Here is a 24,552-nt window from a genome sequence, read left to right on the forward strand (position 1 = left end):
TACCCCATCAGCCCAGGCCTGTGGGACTGGGACAGGTGAGAGGATCAACCTAGGACACCCTTTTAAGGAGTGATGTTTCAAACTGGCAAAGGCTGCACGTAGCAGCGCTAAGTGCTGCTACAGTTCCCAAACCTTAGAGAAAAGGGCAAGCTGTGTTCATATGGCTGGTCATGTCGGGGAAAGAATGCTCCTTCACCTGAGGACAGAAAACCCTTTGTGGCCGGGTGTCCTAAGGGCTGTGCGTAGCCCCTCTTCTGTGCCGGGGAGTCTGGCCCACTCTGGCTCTGCTCCTTAGCATCCTCCCTGACTTGCCTCAGGTGCTTTTGGCCTGCCTCTCCTTTCTCCTCAGGGATCCGTGTTTACACTTACATGCCTGTTTACATGTACAGCTTGCTCCGTGGGTGAGATCCCTGGGCTTTTCTCCAGGGCTTTTCTCCAGTGTTTCTGCCGCCCCAAGATCGTCGTACTTTACACAAGCTCTTTCATGTTTTCAGTGTGCATTCTTCCATCCCCCAGCCAGGCCAGTTCAGAGAGTTCACACACACATTTTGCCCAGCGCACATGTGTTTGCACGCGCGTGCACGCACACACACACTCATACACACACTCACACACTCACACACCAACAATTCTGAAAAGCAACTTGCACACATGCGGAACTTTGGTTTACTGATCCAGGATAATGGACTTTGGTAAGCACCGCTCTTTTTTTTTTTTTTTTGCCCCGGTTGATGTTTTCACTCGCTAATTGATCAAGTCAGTGTCCTCTTCTACTTCTATGGTATATCGTGGAAGGTGAATGGGAATGGCTCATGAGTGGGACTGATATCCAAAGAGGTTGGCAGGGTTGGAAGTCCTCACTGTGGACAGCGGAGTGACCTGTGCCTGTGTTCTCTACTCCTGTTGCCTTGGACTGGTTCACCGTGCCAGTCGGGTTGGTGTGATTCCATTCCCTGGGCTTTCCTTCCAGAAACGACACAGAAATAGCAAGGGACTTTGAACTTGAAATTGATCTCGCACCGCCTTTTCCCTAGGCTATAGAAGGTCACTGAGGACAAGAACTCTTTCACAACTTTCTCTGTACAGAAAGGCAAGCCCCAATTCCTATCACCTGGGTGATGATTTACTTACAATCATGAAGAAATTCTGCATGGGCAATGCCAGTTGAATGATCAACACAAGGACACATGGGTAGGGGTAAACGTTAGTGTATTTCAACCGTGCGGTGCTGTTTACAGAACACTTAACAAGTCAACCCCAAACCGTTCCTGACAGAGAAAAAAAAAAAATTTCCTGACATATGCATTCCTGCAACATCTTTGCCCTCTGTGATCCTAATCAATATTCTCCCTGCAATGAGTGATATTCCTGCACGTCGGGCATTACTGTAAGTGTGTGGGTATTCTTGTTTCCACATGTGGGTCACTGTTAACTATTCCTGTGATAAAGCATTTCTTGATGTGCACAAATATCATGGAAGTCTTTCAAAAAGTCACAATTCAAGATGTTGGAAGCATTTGATCCAGGAAGGAAAGAATAGGTCCAATTCACATGCAGTCTAACAAAGATACGCAAACTTAACCAAAGAAGGAGTGAATACGAGCAATACCACGCATGTAGGTTGAATAGGGACGTGCAAGAACTCAGACAGATATGGCAGCAGAGCTGTGCATAATGGCACAAGCATGGGTGCAACATGAAAGAGGACAGGAGGCATAGGCAGACCCACAGGAAGAAACATCAACTCACATTCATGGGCAAACACAATGGAGACACCCAGTCTTCATTCTAAACAGAGGAAAACATGAACACATCCAGGGCACAGGAAGCAAATGCAGCTCAGGCTGGTGGAGCCAGAATGCGCGTGAATTCATCACTAAACCGGCGAGTCTCACACGCATCGATATTCGGCGGAAGAAAACCTTACACGACACATCCAAGTGTGCAGTCAACTCTAAGAGCACCTAGCCTTTAGGGCCCAAGTGAAAGCCCTAGAGAGCCTGGGACACAAGTCACGGCAAGTCTCCAGAGGATGACCATCCAGTCAACGAAGACTATCTCTGCACTCCACTCGAGGACAGGTCAGAGCTAATGCCAACCCTGGTCCTGAAGCACTGGCAGGAAATATTAGGCACTGGGGGACCCTGTCCTAAACTTTTCTTGTCTTTAACTTCTTTGCAATGCCTTACGGAAACTTCTGAATGTGGGTAAATGCCATGCAGTCCCTAGAATGAGCCCAGTCTAAGGTCCCGAAAACCATGCCCCAGTATGCCATCTCACACCCGCTGTCGAGTTATCACACCATAGTTTCTGCTTTGTTTTGTTTTGAACTAGGACTGGGAAAGACACGTACCAGCCTGCCGGAGCCCCACGGATTCTTGGACGTTGACAGATTCAGAAAGTAAGAAGACATGTTTCCAGTGTCTCCTGGGCTGCTTGTTCAGAAAGCACCCAGAGACGGCCAAGCCTTGCCTTCTAGCGCTGTAGATGCGTCTCTGGAGAAGGGGCAAAGCTGGGGTGTACATGGCCAAATGCAAAAGCTGGCCCTGGGCAGGAGATCTCATGCAGGGCACCGTGAAGAGGACATCCATGAAACCTGTGAACTTTACCCTTTGCCCTCAAAAGAGATGCTGCTTCAGGGAGAAAAGTTGTAGAGTGAGAACTTCATGCGAGACAGAACTTCATGTGCGACATCACCCTCAGGCATGCCCACGGTGGAGCCCTTCTATCTGGGATGAGAGGACAACAGTGGGGGGACAGACGTTGAACTCTGCCTGCTCCATTCGTGCCAGTCTGTCTTTTGCTCAATCCAGAGGTGGACGCGATTCCAGAAAGCAGTCATCTACTTCAGAAGGACCACCCTAAGTGCCGACCAGTCCCTCAGTGAGCTCCATATGCTCCAGCTGTTCCCACTGGCCCTTGGCCCACACAGTAGTGGCAAAGCCCTAGATGAAGGACAGCTCCTTTGTGGTTGAAAACATTCTGTGCTGAGCCATTCCACAAGGAAGAGAAACTGTCACCAGAGGGCTGGTGAGAAAAAATGCTTTTTCTACAGCTTGGCCTGACAGAGGGCCTTGGGCAAAGACCTTAAGCCTTCCTGGAAAAAGGGATATTGACCCCTGAGCTGCAGCAGCAGCAGCAGCAGCAGCAGCAGCATGGGACACAGACCACATGGCTGCATAGGCTCACCCTAACAGCCTCTTTCCCCTCACTTCTGCCCCGGACACGCTATACCGAAGCTGAGTTCTTGGAAAAAATAACAGAGTTCACATGAGCTCTAACATCTACGATGGGATCTGTTTTCCTTTATCTGATTCCTTGCAATTTCTCTTTTCCCCTGGTCACCTTTGCCAGAAACTAGTATCCTCACTGCCTTCCCACCCCTCACTTTCTCCCTAGGCCACAGCCCCCTCCATATACCTTATACACAATGCCCTAAGATGTTACCTGGAACCCTAGCTCTGGGAAGCAGACTCTCAGCAAAGCTGACCGTGCACTCATATACACACTCATACACATGTGGCCTTCGAGGTTCATAGCGAGTTCAATGATAAGGCTTTTCCTTTGTTCTGTACCCTTATTCAAGTGTATGATGATAGGCAACAGAGAAGATACCTGGGCCACCACCTTCCAACAGAATTGCATTCCACTGTCTCAATCTCTGGCCCTTGTTCACCAGACCCTTTCCACGAACAGCCACATTTCCCTTGTAAAATTGCCAGACCCACAGTCAATAGGCCCCTCATCTTCCTTCTCCGTCCTCCCCGACCCCCACCCCACAGGAAGAACGTCACCCCCTGACACAACCCCAACATACGACTTAGCCCCCTCTATGAATCTCCACAGACTGGTAATTCCCACGCGGTGAACTGACACTCGTACATGCAGCTGAAGTGTTTGTCCTGAGGACCTGCCCAAACAATACACGCACACATGCAGCTGATGCTTTTTATTTTTCCTTTGCAATGAATTCAGGGTTACTGGTGTCTCACTGTCGATCCACTTCAGCACCAGACCACTCTTCACTACTTTCCCGTCCAAGAGAACTATGCTGGCCATTGGTCTTCACGTGAAGCAGCTTCTTCGGTTTTCTGTTTTAGGTGAAGGGGGGCACGCCATCGTTAAGTGTCTCAAAAGCTGGGGGGATCGGGTTCCTTTCAAAACAGAGAGACAGAGATATGTACACTTACCCTCCCCGGAAACTCTAAAGACAGCTTGATTCTTTCAAGTCAGTTCCCAGGGGGTGTGTCTGTGAACGTTTACATGCCCTAGAAGCACAGAGTAAAAAACAGGTATCCCAGTCTTCAGCGTAGAACTATTTACAATAGCTAGGACGTGGAAGCAGCCTACGTGTCCATCAGCAGATGAAGGGATAAGGAAGTTGGAGTACACATACACAGCGGCGTCTTACACAGCACTAACATGGAACGCGTCCATGTCAGTTCTAATGAGATGGAATGAACGTGGAGCCTACTATACCGCGTGAAGTAAGTCAGAAAGAGAAAGACAAACCCTGTCCGTTCACACAAATATATGGAGTTGAGGACCTTGTACGTGGTGCTGAACATCCAACATGCAGGGCAGCAAAGAAGTAACAGACATATAAAGAACAGACTTTGGCCTCAGTGGGAGGTGGTGACGGTGGGTCAATGTGAGAGAGTAGCCCCAAAACGTTTACATTAGCTTATGCACAACAGATGACCAGTGCGAGTTTGACGCGTGCAGCAAGGCAACCAAAGTCATGTTGTGGGGCAACCCAGACAGCCAGGCAGGGGAGGTCGGTGGGTGGCGGGTTCGGCATTTGGGGGGACACGTGTATCCCTATCGGTGATTCATGTTGGCCCATGTACAGCAAAACCTGTCACGGTATTGTAAAGTCATGATCCTCCAGTTAAAATAAATAAAAGAGGATTCTCCATAATCCTGCAGAGCGGTCAGTATGCTGAGAATGAGGGTGGCAGGAAAAAGATGCAAACGCAAATTAAAAACCAAAACGAGCGTGGTGATCAGAATCGAATCAAATGATGGGTCACTGGGGGAACCGCCTTGCACAAAGGAGACTCACAGGCCTTTTTGGAAATGGGACTTCATGAGGAAGAGCAGGTGGGTCCCAATTTAAGAGGAGCCTGAGGCTGGACTTGTTGGCCATGGAATGACGGTTCAGCGATGTGCAGCTGCCTCAGATATAAACTGCAGTGGCTTTGGCCTGTCCAGGCCACTTCATCCACCTCAAGCTTCTCTACTTAGAACCTGTTCTTCACCCCAGTTCTCTACCCTTGCTGTCCCTTGCTGATTCCCTCATGCCCTGGTGTCACTGTGTACTCCACGGAGTCTCAGTGTCTTCACAAGTGGAATAAATGACCCAAGTTTCTGGACAACACTTATGCCAGTGCTCGGCCGCTGGGTGCCTCACCTCTCGTTCTCCTGGTACCTTTCGTGGTGCAGCCTTCCTCCTCACATAGTACTGCAAAGGATTGGGCCACAGATCCCTTATGATGATCTGCCAGGGAAATGAGCAAGGTCAGCACAGGCCTGGCCAGACCATGAGCCCTCCCGTGCACGGCCAACAACTCCGACATAAGTCACCCGTTCTGGCCCAGTGGCCACGTGGGACCCCACCTCAGCAATCCAGTCAGATCCTGTGAAATTGTGGTCAAAGAACCAGTTGAAGAAGTTAACGCTGCTGTCGTGGTGCCTGCGCCTGTATGCCTTCTGTTCAAAGCCCTGGTGCCACTGAACTGGAGTGGAACGAGATGCGTGGTATCCTGCAGGAAAAGCAGTTTGGGAGAAAGACCTAAATCACTTTTCGATTCAACCTAGACTTTTCTGCCCCCAACCACCGGGCCACCGCCCGCCACCCCTACCCACCCCCGCCCCCACCCAAGATCCAGGGAGCAGCTTCTCACCAGTGACCTTCATCAGGTACTCCTTGACAATCACTTCATTCTGGAAATACCTATTCCTCCGAAAGGACAATGTGATCTTGCAGTGACGAGTGGGATGCCTGAATTCCTCCACCTGCCAGGACAAAGTGTGCGGGGTGGGGTGGGTGTGAAACCTCTTTACAGAAGAGCTGTCCTTTCCTGTGTTAGGGATAGACCATGCCCTCTCCCCTCCCCAGTCACCTCCCCTCCACAATCATCAGTGTCCCCTGCCTGACCTCCAAGTTGGTCATGAAGTGAAGCATGTCTGCATCTTGCTTGCTCATCAAAACTGACATTTGGGGGTGGTTCATAAACTGCTTTAGGTCAAGGAGCCTCTAGATGCTAGAGGTAAAAGTGCTGGAAGAACAAAGCTAGCCTAAAGACTAGAATGGCCCTCCCTGTTTGACTTCAACTTGCTACTGGTTAACTCGTCACATTTCGGTTCACGCGGGCTATATGAATGCCGCACAAGGTCCAAGGCTGTGCCCATGAATGCCCTACCACGAGGAGGTTCTCTTCCTAACCGGATAAGCTTCATCTCAGCCCCTTGAAAGTTAGCTTACTTCGGGAAAACAAGCACTCCTAGCTAGAACCCGTAGGACCGCTTACACTTCCCCACCCCTCCCCCATTCCAGACAAGCCTTCTCTCCGAAGAGACCCTGGTGCTAATGACAATTCTGATTGGGACCTCTCAAAGTATAGCCTAACTATCAATTTGGGCTAGCCAGAACAGCAAGGACATCACACCTACGATCAGGAACAGATATGCAGGACGGTAACCAATACCCACCATCCAGAAAAGTAAATACGGTACCAGAACTGCCAGATCTGTAAACTGTTCCTGCCATAGCCCGGCTTAAACAAACAAACAAACACAAAACTCACAAGCACCACACCAAGGGATACAACTTCGACCCAGAAGCCACGGATGCCCTGGATGATGGCGCTTCTGTGTTCTAGATGCACCTTCCGCCGCTGACTGGTCTTATGTTTCAGGCGAGCATGCGCCCTTTGGGCTTTCTGATTCACGGGCTCCAGCTCCAGCTGCAGGGCCGCCAGCGCCTCCAGTGCAGGCCGGTCACTCAGGGCTCCGGGCCTTGGATGGTCGTGGACATGCTCCTCCGAGGACACCTGCTCCTGCTCCTCGTATGCCACCACCTCCACCTCCTCCATGACGTCCAACACCAGCAGCTGGAACTCCTGCCCGAGTCCCGCCACCTCTCCCTCCTCCACAGCCGCACCTTCCTCCACTGCCTCCACCCAGAAGAGGGCGGCCTCCTCGCCTGGCGCACCACCTGCGGCCTGCATCGCCTCTGCCGCCCCCACCGGACTGGAAGGCCCCAGGGCCCCTCCCTCATGAAGACCCGGGCTCACAACTAAGATCCAGGATCCCGGAGTGCTGCCGCCTTCCTCTGGCCCCGTCTCACTCTCCATGGTATTCTCGCCGAAGCCCGGAGCTGCAAACAAGCTGGACGCTAGAGCACGGCAGACGGCCCTCACGGGCCGCCCGCCGGCCGCAGTCTACGTGGTCCTATTACCGACGGGTTACTGGGCAAGAGCCAGGGAACGGCGAAAGGGAGAGACGCATGCGCAGAACCCTGTGCCACCAGGCCCGCCTACTATGGCGACGGGAAGGGGCTGAACTCTCCACCCTGACCTCCTGACCTCATCCCAGAACCAATCAAATGGAGTCTAAAGCGGTTCGCTCCTGGGACACGCCCCTTGGAATCCTGGGCCCTCTGCCAGCCTGTGACAGGCGGCCAATGTCGGCCCAGCGCAAAGTGGGCGTGTCCTGGCAAGCCTTTTGCCTGCCTAGCAGTGCAGCCGCGCCCGAGCAGCGACTGGGAGAGCCAGGACCACCTGAAGCTGCAACAGTCCTCAAGCTTGAAGTTGCCCCTGGGGCAGCGCGCCCGTGTGCTCAGGGACCCACTCAGGAAGACAGGGTTCCTGGGTACCTCAGGGACAGAGTTGCTCTCCTCCGATCCAAACCGCAAGCCACGGGGTGGGGGTGGGGGGAGTAGGAGGGAGGCGGGCAGGGTAGGGGGGTTTGGGGGAGGAGTGCGCGGTGGAGGGGGATGGGGAAGCGGGACGGGGGCCCGGGTGGGGGCGGGCTTACGCCGACCTCACCCATGTGCACCTGCTGCAGAGTCACGGCTAAACTTGTGCCTTAGGCTTGAGCAGTTGTCAGGAATGCAGCCCTCCTCTGAGGAAGAGGTAGAGCACTTTCCTCGGCTAGCTGTCCAAGCCCCACGATGCAGCCCCAAGCCCAACCAGCCTGGAGCCCCTGGCCTACGGTCTGTCAGCCCTCGGCCTTTCCCCCGGCCCGTGGCTTAGAGCAGGCGCCCACGTAGCTAAGGATGTGCGCCTGCAGATGCACTTGCCAGAGGCACAGAGCTGTTCCTGCAAGTGTTTCAAGTGGACCAAAGTGCTCCTCCTGACCATTAGTTACTCCTACGTCCGGGCCGCCTAGCTCAGGTGGGCACACTCAGGTTAAGTGCCTGGACAGTTTCCACTGCTCACGCTCTTTCTCCTAGGATGTCTGCTGTTTCACACTGAGCACCTACCTCCCTTAGTCCTGACACACGCACAGACCCACCACACCCCACCCCCCCACAAACACACACAAACACGTGACACAAGTACACCCATGCGTGCAACACACAGAGCCACAAATGCCAACAGGTGTTTCAGAGACTGAAGAACCAGTGGATCGCATGAAATGCATAGATGTCTTTATTTCTAACGGGAAAATGTTCATTCTGATCTTCAGATGTGAAATATAGAGAAGTCCATCTTCCATGAGGGAGAATCATGCCTAGATTTGGATACAGGAAGTATAGAGAACTCCTTATTTCATGGTGGACAGTCCTTGATTTATACATGAGAAATACAAGGAGTTAAGTATTTCACGAAGAAACAGTGGTGCCCAGAATTTCATTTATGAAATAGAGATAATTCCAATTCCATATTGGTTTGCCAGACCTTAATTTCACACTTCATGTCAGTAAAATTTCATTGAGATCTTCATATCCGAAATGTATACAATTTCAGGATTCAAGAAGGCAATTGTAGGCTCAACTTTTCATCTCTAAAATATATAGAATTCCCCACTCATGTAGGAAAACGTGTGCACAGATATACGTCTGGGAGACACAAAGTTCCACATATGATGAAGAAAATGATGCAAGTCGATTTTCATACATGAAATACCGATTTCCTATTTCAGGTAGAAACCTCTGCACCCATGTTCTCACATGTGAAAGAAGGACAATTGCATATTTTATGCAGAAAATTCATCTTTCTGGTTTTCATCTGCATGAATCAGGGAATGCAGAGCAAGTGCTCTGGAGCAATCCCGAAGAATAGCGTAGGCAGGGATGTGGGAGCGGCTCCAGGATGGCTGGGACCCCTGTGTACTTATGGCTTATTAATGTTGATGCATGGCAGAAGCCATTACAATATTGTATCATAATTAACCCCCAGTTAAATTTAATAAAAAGAAAAAAGTACTATGTTTTGAGAAAAGTGAAAGAAGAAAGGGACTCGACTGCTCTGTGGTGGCCTAAATGGGAAGGAAATCCAAAATTGACGGGATACACGTACAGCTAAAACTTGATTCACGCACAGCAGAAACCAAAGAAACACTGTAACGTGACTATGGCCCCAAAATAATGGTTGGAAGTACATCACATGTCAAGTATAATTCCGGCAGTGAAAAAATAAATGGTAGCCCCGTTTGCAATACATGTTCTTGAGGAGAGTATGCTGAGTTAAATACTTGAGTTCGAGGAAGATGAAGGCTTTTACATCACACGACATTGTCACGTTGAAAGCCCTGCGTTTTAGAAAGAGAGTAGGATGTGGTCATCGGGCCAGTGGAAATGGCCCCCGATGGTCCACGTTACCATCTTTTAGTCACAGGTTGACTCAGCTCATCCAGGAAGACACTGTAAAAGAGGCAGGATGGAAAACGGAGCTGCAGGCCTCAGCCCAAGACCATTAGGGAAGTTCGCAAACCCAACACCACCAACAGAAAGCCTCTCAGCTGAATGCACTGAGAGAGATATCAAAGCCTTCCCACAGGGCCTTCCAGGCCCTTGGGCCTTGGGCTGGGTAATGAACTGTGGCGCTTGGACAAGCGTGAGGACAGGCTGTGTCTTGCAGAGTCCCGGAGCCCTTGCTGGAGCCACTCAGCGGCCTGGCCCAGGTTTCAAAGCAACGGCCACCGTGTCCCATGCCCACCTCCATGTCCGAATGGTTGTGGCAATGTCCATGGGTCACAGTCTACAGGACCGAGCTCCCCATTTGGGTAGACGGAGGAGGCTGAGGGTCAGCTGCGTGCTGGGTACCTGGCTCCCTCATGGCAGGTGGCCGGGCAGTGTGTGGGGGCCTTGGTAAGAGGAGGGCACAGAGAACTGAGACCTGCCTCTTCCAGCTGGGACTACCAGGCTATACGGGGACCCCCTTCTCGCAACCAGGACCTTGGAGGGTGAAAGTCAATCTGGGGAATCTCCTTTCAGGGGATAGGGAATCATACTTGTTTCCCTTGAGGATTGCAGGACACAGTTAGCTGGCCACCAGCTCACCTCAAGAACACAAGATGTGACCGCAAGAAGTTTGCACCGGCTTATCACACCCCTCCCTCACGTTTCCTGTGTGTGGCCTTTGCTGAAAGCCTTGACGGAGTTTGCCATTTCTCTTTCCACTGGCTTAGGCTTTTATTCTTTTCTAATACAAGCATTTAAAATTATAAGCACGTCTAGATCTGCATCTCACGAATTCTGATACGCTGTGTTTTTATTCTCACTCGTTTAAAGTATTTTCTGCTCGCTCTTTGTTATCCTGTACGTTTTTTAAAAAGTTTAGTTTAATTGGAGGTGAGTTACTTGATATTATTGTGGTGGTTTTTGCCATACGTTCACACGAATCAGCCGTGTACATGCGTTCCCCATCCTGATTCTCACTCCCCATCCCATCCCTGAGGGTCATCCCAGTGCACCAGCCCTGAGCTCCCTGTCTCGTGCATCGAACCTGGCCTGGCGATGTATTTCGTATGTGATAGTATACATGTTTCAATGCTATTCTCTCAAACCATCGCACCCTTGCCTTCTCCTACAGAGTCCCGAAATCTGTTCTTTACATCTGTGTCTCTTTTGCTGTCTCGCATATAGGGTCACTGTTAATTCCATCTGTCTCAATTCCATATATATGCGTGGGTTTTTCCTTCTGACTGACTTTTCTCTGCATAAGAGGCTCCACTTGCGTCCAGCTCATTAAAACTGATTCAAATGCATTCTTTTTAAGAGCTGAGTAATATTCTACTGTCTATATCTACCCCGGCTTTCGTCTCCAGTTCGTCTGCCCATGGACATCTAGGCTGCTTCCACGTCCTATCTGTTGTAAAGAGAGCCGCGACGAACACTGGGGCACGAGAGTCTTTTAATTCTGGTTTCTTCGGTGTGTATGCCCAGCAGAGGGATTGCTGGGTTGTATGGCAGTTCTAATTCCAGGTTTTTGAGCAGTCTGTACGTTGTTCCCATAGTGGCTGTGCTAGTTTGAAATTCACACAGACAGTGTGAGAGGGTTTCTTTTTTCTCTGCCCCCTCTCAAACATTCATTGTCTGTAGATTTTGGACAGCAGCTATTCTGACCGGCCTGAGATGGTACCTCGTTGTGGTTTCGATTTGCGTTTCTCTGATAGTAAGGGATGTTGCGCATCTTTTCCTGTGTTTGATAGCCATCTGTATTTCTTTTGGAGAAATGTCTGTTTAGTTCTTTGGCCCATGATGATGATGATTATTTTTTTTTGGCCTGGGTCGCCTACTTTTCTGGAATTGAGTGCAGGAGTTGCTTGTATATTTTTTAGATTAATTCTGTACGAGTTGCTTCATTTGCTATTATTTGCCCCCATTCTGAATGCTGTCTTTCCACTTTGCTTGTAGTTTCCTTCGTTGAGCATAAGCTTTTCAATTTAAGTAGGTCCCATTTGTTTTAGTTTTGCTTTTATTCCCATTATTCTGGGAGGTTCGCCAGAGAGGATCCTACTGTGCTTTACACCAGAGAGTGTTTTGCCTATATTTTCCTCCAGCAGTGTAATCGTTTGCGGTCTCATGTTTAGATCTTCGATCCATTTTGAGTTTATATTTTGTGTGCGGTGTTAGCAAGTGTTGTAGTTTCATTCTTTTATGCGTGGTTGCCCAGTTTTCCCAGCGCCCCTTGCTGAAGAGATTGTCTTTTCTGCATTGTACATCCTCGTCTGCTTTGTCAAAGATAAGGTGTCCGTAGGTGTGGATATGTATCTCTGGGCTTTCTCTTTTGTTCCATTGACTTATGTTTCTGTCTTTGTGCCAGTACCATACTGCATTGATGACTGTGGCTTTGTAGTATAGCTTGAAGTTAGGCAGGCTGATTCCTGCAGTTCCATTCTTCTTTGTCAAGATTGCTTTGGCTCTTCCAGGTGTTTTGGATTTCCATACCAATTGTGAAATGACTGGTCCTAGTGCTCTGACAAATACTGCTCGTAGCTTTATAGGGACTACACTGACCCTATCGACTGCTTTGGATAGATTTTAGTCCTCTATTTACTATTGCAGGAGGGCCAAATGTCCAGCATGAACTGACACCAACACCAATGTGTACACAAGGAACTGGGGTTTTAAAGGGAGAATTTGGGAATAGGCAAGGGGAATCATGGGAAGTCTATAGAGTCAGAAAATGACAGTTTGACAGAACGTGCGCAGGGGGTGTTGGTCCATGCGGAATATCTGGGTTTGCTAACCCTGTTACCTCTTAAAGGCAGGCTTTCTGCCCTCCCGTAGAGACTGGGCAACGGGCCCTATCCTTAAGTTTTGAGTGGAGCACATAGGCACTTCTATTGGCAGCCTTGAGTTTTCGTAGGTGGGGACTTTAAAGGGGTGGGGGTCATCCAAGGCATGCAGCCTTGAGCCGTTGGAAACTTAAAGACCCAGGTGCAGGCCTTACTGAGAAAGGGCTCCGTGGAGCCTTGCTCAAATTTGGCTAAGGTGAGAGTCGTTTTCCCTTGAAAGCAGAGAAACTCGAAGAGTGTGGATTGGGCCCTGCTCCCACCGCCGCTTGGAGCTGGGACAGCCTTCCCCAGGCGGTGGGGAGACCAAGCACATTTGCTTTTTCAGGTGTCCAGCAGAACGAGATCACACAGAAGCCATCAACCTCCACCATCACCCTGGTGACCAACACGGATTCGTCGCCCCTGGTCCCCAGCTCAGGACCCACGAGCACCCTTGCATCTTCGGTCAGCCCGCCCATCGCCACCGCTTCAGCTGATGTCGCTGCAGGCACCGCCGAGTACGCTAGCAGAGTGAGTGCCCGTGGTTGGATTGGGGAAGCCCAGCTTTGGGTCTTTCCAGGAATTAAAGGGGACCAGGAAGTGGTGGAATCCCTCCCCAACTCGCCTGTTCTCTTGGCCTGGTCCTTGTTAGGGATGTGGTGGCCAGGCTTGCCTGCTCTGTGTTCACTTGTGGGCACACTCTCCATTTAGGTTCTGTCTTCTGTCTTTTAAAATTTATTTTATTGAAGTATAGGTGATGTAGAAGGGTGTATTAATTTCGACGGTACAAGACAATGATTCAGTTATATACACGCATACTTTTTCATATTCCTTTCCATTATGGCTTACCACAGGATATTGATTGTCGTTCCCTGTGCTACACAGGAGGACCTTGTTGTTTATTTTACGTATAAGAGTTTGCACCTGGTAATCCCAGATTCCCAAAGCGTCCCGTCCACCACCCCAGCCCTCCTCTCTACTTCTCTCTTAATTTGCCGAGTGCTTTCATGCTCACTGTCTAATCCGGGCAAGTAAAGCTTGCTGTCAGATGAGGGTGCTCTGGAGTGATGTGCAGGTTCATGTCTGGAGGACCCGGGGAGTGAAAATCACCACCAGAATTGCAGCTGTCTGGGGAGTCCCTTCTGCTCCCTGCTGGGGCCTAGAACAGGAGTTGCTACACAGCTGTAGAATGAAAGCGGGTTTTTGAGTGAACACCTAATGTCTTTTGAGAGAAAGCCTAATGTCTCATTGGGCTTCATATCAGTAACACTTTTGTTTAATGTGTACAATTTGTAAGGTCTTTATTGAATTTGTTGTAATATTGCTGTACTTTCCTTCTTTCAAAACGTTTTGGTGTCGTTGACTACAAGGCTTGGGGAATCTTATCTCCCTGAGTAGGGAATCAAAACCGTACCCCCCACATTGGAAGGCTAGGTCTCAACCAGTGGGGTTTCATGGACGTCCTCACACCCATGTTACAGATGAGCACACTGAGATCTGGCCAGGTCAAACAGGTTGTCCGGGGTCACATAATCCGTGAATGTCTAATTGGCATTTGAATGGTAGCAGCCAGGATCTAGAATCCCCGCTTGACCTGCCTTAGAGCTCGCTTGTGAATTCACACCAGGCCGGCTGACCACGGCTGTCCGCTGTCCCCAGACTGATTGTTCTTACATGTGGCTTTTTAAAGCAACCCTGCTCAAGAGTGAGTGTGGCTAAAGAGGAAACATCCAGGTCTTGGGGTTAGGGCTCTTAGTTAGTACTTCTGTCCCCCCATTTTGCATAAAAGACCAGGTTTTATCCAGTCTCAGAGTTTCAGAACATTCAGGGTTCCCCTTTCAGGTGTGGTCACATGCTCAAGGTTTTTGACTTACCTGTTCATCACCTTGAACAAGGATTGACTTCGTGTTTTCATTGACAGTGACTTCATACCTCAAGCGTGAAAATCACTTTATGTATGAAATAGAAAATTCCATATTTTGTGTAGGAAAATCGAGGCCAATTCTTTCAGTTGTTACATATACAGTGTTCTGTAACTCATAACGCAAGTCAGCACACAGATTTTCAAATGAGAAAGATGAAAAATTCCGTATTTCGTGTTACCTTGTTTATGCGCAATTCAACGTGAAATACCAGAATTTCATATTTCGCGGGGAAAAGCTCCGTGCCTGGAGTTTCAAATGCCGACGTAGAGAAACCCATATTCAAGGCAGGAAAATCGGTGCCCGGATGTTCATTCATTAAATACAGAGAACTGCATGTTTCATGTAGGAAAATCACGACCCAGATTCTCCTACATGAAATATAAACAGTTCATTAGCTCATGGACTAAGTCTCTGCCACGATTTTCTTACAGAGGAAAGATAAGGACATGTAAGGAAATCCGTACTCAACAGAGGAAAAATCAGTGCCCCGGATTACATACGTAAAGTCATCAAAATTCCGTATTTTGTGTGCTAAAATCAGTGGCCTGATGTTCCTAAGTTTAATACACGACATTCCAGATTTCATGTGCAAAAGTCAGCACCCAGGTTTTCATACGGGAAATACACAGAATTCCAAATTTCATGCCGGCAAATAACACGTGCACCCATGATTCATATAACATATAGAGAATTCCATTTCCCTTTTGGGAAGTTTGTGGTGAGATTTTCACAGGTGAAACAGAGAGAATGCCACATTTCTTGGCAGAAAACTTAATGCATGTATTCTTTCGGGAAATAACGAGTTCCGCGCTTCACGTAAAAGACTGTTGCCCACGTGTCCAAATGTGACACAAACCTGGACTTCTCTGTGTAGAGAGAGATTTAGAGACGAAACATCTCTCAATCCGGAGATGCTAAGAACAGTGTCCCGCTAAGAGCCATGACTCACCAGTGCCAGAGGAATTGAAGTCTGCGCATTTATTGTACAGAGGCGCTTTCAAAGTAGCTCTGTTCTCATCCAGCCCCCAGGTGAGAACACACGCCAGCCTACCCCATCAGCCCAGGCCTGTGGGACTGGGACAGGTGAGAGGATCAACCTAGGACACCCTTTTAAGGAGTGATGTTTCAAACTGGCAAAGGCTGCACGTAGCAGCGCTAAGTGCTGCTACAGTTCCCAAACCTTAGAGAAAAGGGCAAGCTGTGTTCATATGGCTGGTCATGTCGGGGAAAGAATGCTCCTTCACCTGAGGACAGAAAACCCTTTGTGGCCGGGTGTCCTAAGGGCTGTGCGTAGCCCCTCTTCTGTGCCGGGGAGTCTGGCCCACTCTGGCTCTGCTCCTTAGCATCCTCCCTGACTTGCCTCAGGTGCTTTTGGCCTGCCTCTCCTTTCTCCTCAGGGATCCGTGTTTACACTTACATGCCTGTTTACATGTACAGCTTGCTCCGTGGGTGAGATCCCTGGGCTTTTCTCCAGGGCTTTTCTCCAGTGTTTCTGCCGCCCCAAGATCGTCGTACTTTACACAAGCTCTTTCATGTTTTCAGTGTGCATTCTTCCATCCCCCAGCCAGGCCAGTTCAGAGAGTTCACACACACATTTTGCCCAGCGCACATGTGTTTGCACGCGCGTGCACGCACACACACACTCATACACACACTCACACACTCACACACCAACAATTCTGAAAAGCAACTTGCACACATGCGGAACTTTGGTTTACTGATCCAGGATAATGGACTTTGGTAAGCACCGCTCTTTTTTTTTTTTTTTGCCCCGGTTGATGTTTTCACTCGCTAATTGATCAAGTCAGTGTCCTCTTCTACTTCTATGGTATATCGTGGAAGGTGAATGGGAATGGCTCATGAGTGGGACTGATATCCAAAGAGGTTGGCAGGGTTGGAAGTCCTCACTGTGGACAGCGGAGTGACCTGTGCCTGTGTTCTCTACTCCTGTTGCCTTGGACTGGTTCACCGTGCCAGTCGGGTTGGTGTGATTCCATTCCCTGGGCTTTCCTTCCAGAAACGACACAGAAATAGCAAGGGACTTTGAACTTGAAATTGATCTCGCACCGCCTTTTCCCTAGGCTATAGAAGGTCACTGAGGACAAGAACTCTTTCACAACTTTCTCTGTACAGAAAGGCAAGCCCCAATTCCTATCACCTGGGTGATGATTTACTTACAATCATGAAGAAATTCTGCATGGGCAATGCCAGTTGAATGATCAACACAAGGACACATGGGTAGGGGTAAACGTTAGTGTATTTCAACCGTGCGGTGCTGTTTACAGAACACTTAACAAGTCAACCCCAAACCGTTCCTGACAGAGAAAAAAAAAAAATTTCCTGACATATGCATTCCTGCAACATCTTTGCCCTCTGTGATCCTAATCAATATTCTCCCTGCAATGAGTGATATTCCTGCACGTCGGGCATTACTGTAAGTGTGTGGGTATTCTTGTTTCCACATGTGGGTCACTGTTAACTATTCCTGTGATAAAGCATTTCTTGATGTGCACAAATATCATGGAAGTCTTTCAAAAAGTCACAATTCAAGATGTTGGAAGCATTTGATCCAGGAAGGAAAGAATAGGTCCAATTCACATGCAGTCTAACAAAGATACGCAAACTTAACCAAAGAAGGAGTGAATACGAGCAATACCACGCATGTAGGTTGAATAGGGACGTGCAAGAACTCAGACAGATATGGCAGCAGAGCTGTGCATAATGGCACAAGCATGGGTGCAACATGAAAGAGGACAGGAGGCATAGGCAGACCCACAGGAAGAAACATCAACTCACATTCATGGGCAAACACAATGGAGACACCCAGTCTTCATTCTAAACAGAGGAAAACATGAACACATCCAGGGCACAGGAAGCAAATGCAGCTCAGGCTGGTGGAGCCAGAATGCGCGTGAATTCATCACTAAACCGGCGAGTCTCACACGCATCGATATTCGGCGGAAGAAAACCTTACACGACACATCCAAGTGTGCAGTCAACTCTAAGAGCACCTAGCCTTTAGGGCCCAAGTGAAAGCCCTAGAGAGCCTGGGACACAAGTCACGGCAAGTCTCCAGAGGATGACCATCCAGTCAACGAAGACTATCTCTGCACTCCACTCGAGGACAGGTCAGAGCTAATGCCAACCCTGGTCCTGAAGCACTGGCAGGAAATATTAGGCACTGGGGGACCCTGTCCTAAACTTTTCTTGTCTTTAACTTCTTTGCAATGCCTTACGGAAACTTCTGAATGTGGGTAAATGCCATGCAGTCCCTAGAATGAGCCCAGTCTAAGGTCCCGAAAACCATGCCCCAGTATGCCATCTCACACCCGCTGTCGAGTTATCACACCATAGTTTCTGCTTTGTTTTGTTTTGAACTAGGACTGGGAAAGACACGTACCAGCCTGCCGGAGCCCCACGGATTCTTGGACGTTGACAGATTCAGAAAGTAAGAAGACATGTTTCCAGTGTCTCCTGGGCTGCTTGTTCAGAAAGCACCCAGAGACGGCCAAGCCTTGCCTTCTAGCGCTGTAGATGCGTCTCTGGAGAAGGGGCAAAGCTGGGGTGTACATGGCCAAATGCAAAAGCTGGCCCTGGGCAGGAGATCTCATGCAGGGCACCGTGAAGAGGACATCCATGAAACCTGTGAACTTTACCCTTTGCCCTCAAAAGAGATGCTGCTTCAGGGAGAAAAGTTGTAGGGTGAGAACTTCATGCGAGACAGAACTTCATGTGCGACATCACCCTCAGGCATGCCCACGGTGGAGCCCTTCTATCTGGGATGAGAGGACAACAGTGGGGGGACAGACGTTGAACTCTGCCTGCTCCATTCGTGCCAGTCTGTCTTTTGCTCAATCCAGAGGTGGACGCGATTCCAGAAAGCAGTCATCTACTTCAGAAGGACCACCCTAAGTGCCGACCAGTCCCTCAGTGAGCTCCATATGCTCCAGCTGTTCCCACTGGCCCTTGGCCCACACAGTAGTGGCAAAGCCCTAGATGAAGGACAGCTCCTTTGTGGTTGAAAACATTCTGTGCTGAGCCATTCCACAAGGAAGAGAAACTGTCACCAGAGGGCTGGTGAGAAAAAATGCTTTTTCTACAGCTTGGCCTGACAGAGGGCCTTGGGCAAAGACCTTAAGCCTTCCTGGAAAAAGGGATATTGACCCCTGAGCTGCAGCAGCAGCAGCAGCAGCAGCAGCAGCATGGGACACAGACCACATGGCTGCATAGGCTCACCCTAACAGCCTCTTTCCCCTCACTTCTGCCCCGGACACGCTATACCGAAGCTGAGTTCTTGGAAAAAATAACAGAGTTCACATGAGCTCTAACATCTACGATGGGATCTGTTTTCCTTTATCTGATTCCTTGCAATTTCTCTTTTCCCCTGGTCACCTTTGCCAGAAACTAGTATCCTCACTGCCTTCCCACCCCTCACTTTCTCCCTAGGCCACAGCCCCCCTCCATATACCTTATACACAATGCCCTAAGATGTTACCTGGAACCCTAGCTCTGGGAAGCAGACTCTCAGCAAAGCTGACCGTGCACTCATATACACACTCATACACATGTGGCCTTCGAGGTTCATAGCGAGTTCAATGATAAGGCTTTTCCTTTGTTCTGTACCCTTATTCAAGTGTATGATGATAGGCAACAGAGAAGATACCTGGGCCACCACCTTCCAACAGAATTGCATTCCACTGTTTCAATCTCTGGCCCTTGTTCACCAGGCCCTTTCCACGAACAGCCACATTTCCCTTGTAAAATTGCCAGACCCACAGTCAGTAGGCCCCTCATCTTCCTTCTCCGTCCTCCCCAACCCCCACCCCATAGGAAGAAAGTCACCCCCTGACACAACCCCAACATACGACTTAGCCCCCTCTATGAATCTCCACAGACTGGTAATTCCCACGCGGTGAACTGACACTCGTACATGCAGCTGAAGTGTTTGTCCTGAGGACCTGCCCAAACAATACACGCACACATGCAGCTGATGCTTTTTATTTTTCCTTTGCAATGAATTCAGGGTTACTGGTGTCTCACTGTCGATCCACTTCAGCACCAGACCACTCTTCACTACTTTCCCGTCCAAGAGAACTATGCTGGCCATTGGTCTTCACGTGAAGCAGCTTCTTCGGTTTTCTGTTTTAGGTGAAGGGGGGCACGCCATCGTTAAGTGTCTCAAAAGCTGGGGGGATCGGGTTCCTTTCAAAACAGAGAGACAGAGATATGTACACTTACCCTCCCCGGAAACTCTAAAGACAGCTTGATTCTTTCAAGTCAGTTCCCAGGGGGGTGTGTCTGTGAACGTTTACATGCCCTAGAAGCACAGAGTAAAAAACAGGTATCCCAGTCTTCAGCGTAGAACTATTTACAATAGCTAGGACGTGGAAGCAGCCTACGTGTCCATCAGCAGATGAAGGGATAAGGAAGTTGGAGTACACATACACAGCGGTGTCTTACACAGCACTAACGTGGAACGCGTCCATGTCAGTTCTAATGAGATGGAATGAACGTGGAGCCTACTATACCGCGTGAAGTAAGTCAGAAAGAGAAAGACAAACCCTGTCCGTTCACACAAATATATGGAGTTGAGGACCTTGTACGTGGTGCTGAACATCCAACATGCAGGGCAGCAAAGAAGTAACAGACATATAAAGAACAGACTTTGGCCTCAGTGGGAGGTGGTGACGGTGGGTCAATGTGAGAGAGTAGCCCCAAAACGTTTACATTAGCTTATGCACAACAGATGACCAGTGCGAGTTTGACGCGTGCAGCAAGGCAACCAAAGTCATGTTGTGGGGCAACCCAGACAGCCAGGCAGGGGAGGTCGGTGGGTGGCGGGTTCGGCATTTGGGGGGACACGTGTATCCCTATCGGTGATTCATGTTGGCCCATGTACAGCAAAACCTGTCACGGTATTGTAAAGTCATGATCCTCCAGTTAAAATAAATAAAAGAGGATTCTCCATAATCCTGCAGAGCGGTCAGTATGCTGAGAATGAGGGTGGCAGGAAAAAGATGCAAACGCAAATTAAAAACCAAAACGAGCGTGGTGATCAGAATCGAATCAAATGATGGGTCACTGGGGGAACCGCCTTGCACAAAGGAGACTCACAGGCCTTTTTGGAAATGGGACTTCATGAGGAAGAGCAGGTGGGTCCCAATTTAAGAGGAGCCTGAGGCTGGACTTGTTGGCCATGGAATGACGGTTCAGCGATGTGCAGCTGCCTCAGATATAAACTGCAGTGGCTTTGGCCTGTCCAGGCCACTTCATCCACCTCAAGCTTCTCTACTTAGAACCTGTTCTTCACCCCAGTTCTCTACCCTTGCTGTCCCTTGCTGATTCCCTCATGCCCTGGTGTCACTGTGTACTCCACGGAGTCTCAGTGTCTTCACAAGTGGAATAAATGACCCAAGTTTCTGGACAACACTTATGCCAGTGCTCGGCCGCTGGGTGCCTCACCTCTCGTTCTCCTGGTACCTTTCGTGGTGCAGCCTTCCTCCTCACATAGTACTGCAAAGGATTGGGCCACAGATCCCTTATGATGATCTGCCAGGGAAATGAGCAAGGTCAGCACAGGCCTGGCCAGACCATGAGCCCTCCCGTGCACGGCCAACAACTCCGACATAAGTCACCCGTTCTGGCCCAGTGGCCACGTGGGACCCCACCTCAGCAATCCAGTCAGATCCTGTGAAATTGTGGTCAAAGAACCAGTTGAAGAAGTTAACGCTGCTGTCGTGGTGCCTGCGCCTGTATGCCTTCTGTTCAAAGCCCTGGTGCCACTGAACTGGAGTGGAACGAGATGCGTGGTATCCTGCAGGAAAAGCAGTTTGGGAGAAAGACCTAAATCACTTTTCGATTCAACCTAGACTTTTCTGCCCCCAACCACCGGGCCACCGCCCGCCACCCCTACCCACCCCCGCCCCCACCCAAGATCCAGGGAGCAGCTTCTCACCAGTGACCTTCATCAGGTACTCCTTGACAATCACTTCATTCTGGAAATACCTATTCCTCCGAAAGGACAATGTGATCTTGCAGTGACGAGTGGGATGCCTGAATTCCTCCACCTGCCAGGACAAAGTGTGCGGGGTGGGGTGGGTGTGAAACCTCTTTACAGAAGAGCTGTCCTTTCCTGTGTTAGGGATAGACCATGCCCTCTCCCCTCCCCAGTCACCTCCCCTCCACAATCATCAGTGTCCCCTGCCTGACCTCCAAGTTGGTCATGAAGTGAAGCATGTCTGCATCTTGCTTGCTCATCAAAACTGACATTTGGGGGTGGTTCATAAACTGCTTTAGGTCAAGGAGCCTCTAGATGCTAGAGGTAAAAGTGCTGGAAGAACAAAGCTAGCCTAAAGACTAGAATGGCCCTCCCTGTTTGACTTCAACTTGCTACTGGTTAACTCGTCACATTTCGGTTCACGCGGGCTATATGAATGCCGCACAAGGTCCAAGGCTGTGCCCATGAATGCCCTACCACGAGGAGGTTCTCTTCCTAACCGGATAAGCTTCATCTCAGCCCCTTGAAAGTTAGCTTACTTCGGGAAAACAAGCACTCCTAGCTAGAACCCGTAGGACCGCTTACACTTCCCCACCCCTCCCCCATTCCAGACAAGCCTTCTCTCCGAAGAGACCCTGGTGCTAATGACAATTCTGATTGGGACCTCTCAAAGTATAGCCTAACTATCAATTTGGGCTAGCCAGAACAGCAAGGACATCACACCTACGATCAGGAACAGATATGCAGGACGGTAACCAATACCCACCATCCAGAAAAGTAAATACGGTACCAGAACTGCCAGATCTGTAAACTGTTCCTGCCATAGCCCGGCTTAAACAAACAAACAAACACAAAACTCACAAGCACCACACCAAGGGATACAACTTCGACCCAGAAGCCACGGATGCCCTGGATGATGGCGCTTCTGTGTTCTAGATGCACCTTCCGCCGCTGACTGGTCTTATGTTTCAGGCGAGCATGCGCCCTTTGGGCTTTCTGATTCACGGGCTCCAGCTCCAGCTGCAGGGCCGCCAGCGCCTCCAGTGCAGGCCGGTCACTCAGGGCTCCGGGCCTTGGATGGTCGTGGACATGCTCCTCCGAGGACACCTGCTCCTGCTCCTCGTATGCCACCACCTCCACCTCCTCCATGACGTCCAACACCAGCAGCTGGAACTCCTGCCCGAGTCCCGCCACCTCTCCCTCCTCCACAGCCGCACCTTCCTCCACTGCCTCCACCCAGAAGAGGGCGGCCTCCTCGCCTGGCGCACCACCTGCGGCCTGCATCGCCTCTGCCGCCCCCACCGGACTGGAAGGCCCCAGGGCCCCTCCCTCATGAAGACCCGGGCTCACAACTAAGATCCAGGATCCCGGAGTGCTGCCGCCTTCCTCTGGCCCCGTCTCACTCTCCATGGTATTCTCGCCGAAGCCCGGAGCTGCAAACAAGCTGGACGCTAGAGCACGGCAGACGGCCCTCACGGGCCGCCCGCCGGCCGCAGTCTACGTGGTCCTATTACCGACGGGTTACTGGGCAAGAGCCAGGGAACGGCGAAAGGGAGAGACGCATGCGCAGAACCCTGTGCCACCAGGCCCGCCTACTATGGCGACGGGAAGGGGCTGAACTCTCCACCCTGACCTCCTGACCTCATCCCAGAACCAATCAAATGGAGTCTAAAGCGGTTCGCTCCTGGGACACGCCCCTTGGAATCCTGGGCCCTCTGCCAGCCTGTGACAGGCGGCCAATGTCGGCCCAGCGCAAAGTGGGCGTGTCCTGGCAAGCCTTTTGCCTGCCTAGCAGTGCAGCCGCGCCCGAGCAGCGACTGGGAGAGCCAGGACCACCTGAAGCTGCAACAGTCCTCAAGCTTGAAGTTGCCCCTGGGGCAGCGCGCCCGTGTGCTCAGGGACCCACTCAGGAAGACAGGGTTCCTGGGTACCTCAGGGACAGAGTTGCTCTCCTCCGATCCAAACCGCAAGCCACGGGGTGGGGGTGGGGGGAGTAGGAGGGAGGCGGGCAGGGTAGGGGGGTTTGGGGGAGGAGTGCGCGGTGGAGGGGGATGGGGAAGCGGGACGGGGGCCCGGGTGGGGGCGGGCTTACGCCGACCTCACCCATGTGCACCTGCTGCAGAGTCACGGCTAAACTTGTGCCTTAGGCTTGAGCAGTTGTCAGGAATGCAGCCCTCCTCTGAGGAAGAGGTAGAGCACTTTCCTCGGCTAGCTGTCCAAGCCCCACGATGCAGCCCCAAGCCCAACCAGCCTGGAGCCCCTGGCCTACGGTCTGTCAGCCCTCGGCCTTTCCCCCGGCCCGTGGCTTAGAGCAGGCGCCCACGTAGCTAAGGATGTGCGCCTGCAGATGCACTTGCCAGAGGCACAGAGCTGTTCCTGCAAGTGTTTCAAGTGGACCAAAGTGCTCCTCCTGACCATTAGTTACTCCTACGTCCGGGCCGCCTAGCTCAGGTGGGCACACTCAGGTTAAGTGCCTGGACAGTTTCCACTGCTCACGCTCTTTCTCCTAGGATGTCTGCTGTTTCACACTGAGCACCTACCTCCCTTAGTCCTGACACACGCACAGACCCACCACACCCCACCCCCCCACAAACACACACAAACACGTGACACAAGTACACCCATGCGTGCAACACACAGAGCCACAAATGCCAACAGGTGTTTCAGAGACTGAAGAACCAGTGGATCGCATGAAATGCATAGATGTCTTTATTTCTAACGGGAAAATGTTCATTCTGATCTTCAGATGTGAAATATAGAGAAGTCCATCTTCCATGAGGGAGAATCATGCCTAGATTTGGATACAGGAAGTATAGAGAACTCCTTATTTCATGGTGGACAGTCCTTGATTTATACATGAGAAATACAAGGAGTTAAGTATTTCACGAAGAAACAGTGGTG

The 24,552-nt window shown here is 50.4% G+C and overlaps 2 protein-coding genes across 4 annotated transcripts; both read right to left on the reverse strand.

Annotated features, from left to right (window-relative positions):
• Nucleotides 1-3,934: 3,934 nt before the first annotated feature.
• On the reverse strand, nt 3,935-7,567 carry LOC133243869 (testis-specific Y-encoded protein 3-like). Of its 2 annotated transcripts, XM_061410596.1 has the most exons (6): nt 6,831-7,566; nt 6,161-6,238; nt 5,907-6,018; nt 5,620-5,765; nt 5,414-5,500; nt 3,935-4,154 (listed from the first exon to the last, which is right to left on the reverse strand). In XM_061410596.1, exons 1-6 carry the CDS (start codon nt 7,356-7,358, stop codon nt 4,131-4,133), a joined length of 975 nt encoding a protein of 324 aa, XP_061266580.1. In that variant the 5' UTR covers nt 7,359-7,566; the 3' UTR covers nt 3,935-4,130. The 2 variants fall into 2 exon arrangements, with proteins under 2 accessions (XP_061266580.1, XP_061266581.1); XM_061410597.1 differs by lacking the exon at nt 6,161-6,238 and having other exon boundaries at nt 6,810-7,567.
• Nucleotides 7,568-19,636: 12,069 nt separating this feature from the next.
• LOC133243868 (testis-specific Y-encoded protein 3-like) lies at nt 19,637-23,270 on the reverse strand. 2 transcript variants are annotated; one of them, XM_061410594.1, is made up of 6 exons: nt 22,534-23,268; nt 21,864-21,941; nt 21,610-21,721; nt 21,323-21,468; nt 21,117-21,203; nt 19,637-19,856 (listed from the first exon to the last, which is right to left on the reverse strand). In XM_061410594.1, exons 1-6 carry the CDS (start codon nt 23,059-23,061, stop codon nt 19,833-19,835), a joined length of 975 nt encoding a protein of 324 aa, XP_061266578.1. In that variant the 5' UTR covers nt 23,062-23,268; the 3' UTR covers nt 19,637-19,832. The 2 variants fall into 2 exon arrangements, with proteins under 2 accessions (XP_061266578.1, XP_061266579.1); XM_061410595.1 differs by lacking the exon at nt 21,864-21,941 and having other exon boundaries at nt 22,513-23,270.
• Between the last annotated feature and the right edge of the window lie 1,282 nt (nt 23,271-24,552).

This window comes from Bos javanicus, chromosome Y (genome assembly GCF_032452875.1).
Source record: "Bos javanicus breed banteng chromosome Y, ARS-OSU_banteng_1.0, whole genome shotgun sequence".
Lineage (NCBI taxonomy): Eukaryota > Metazoa > Chordata > Mammalia > Artiodactyla > Bovidae > Bos > Bos javanicus.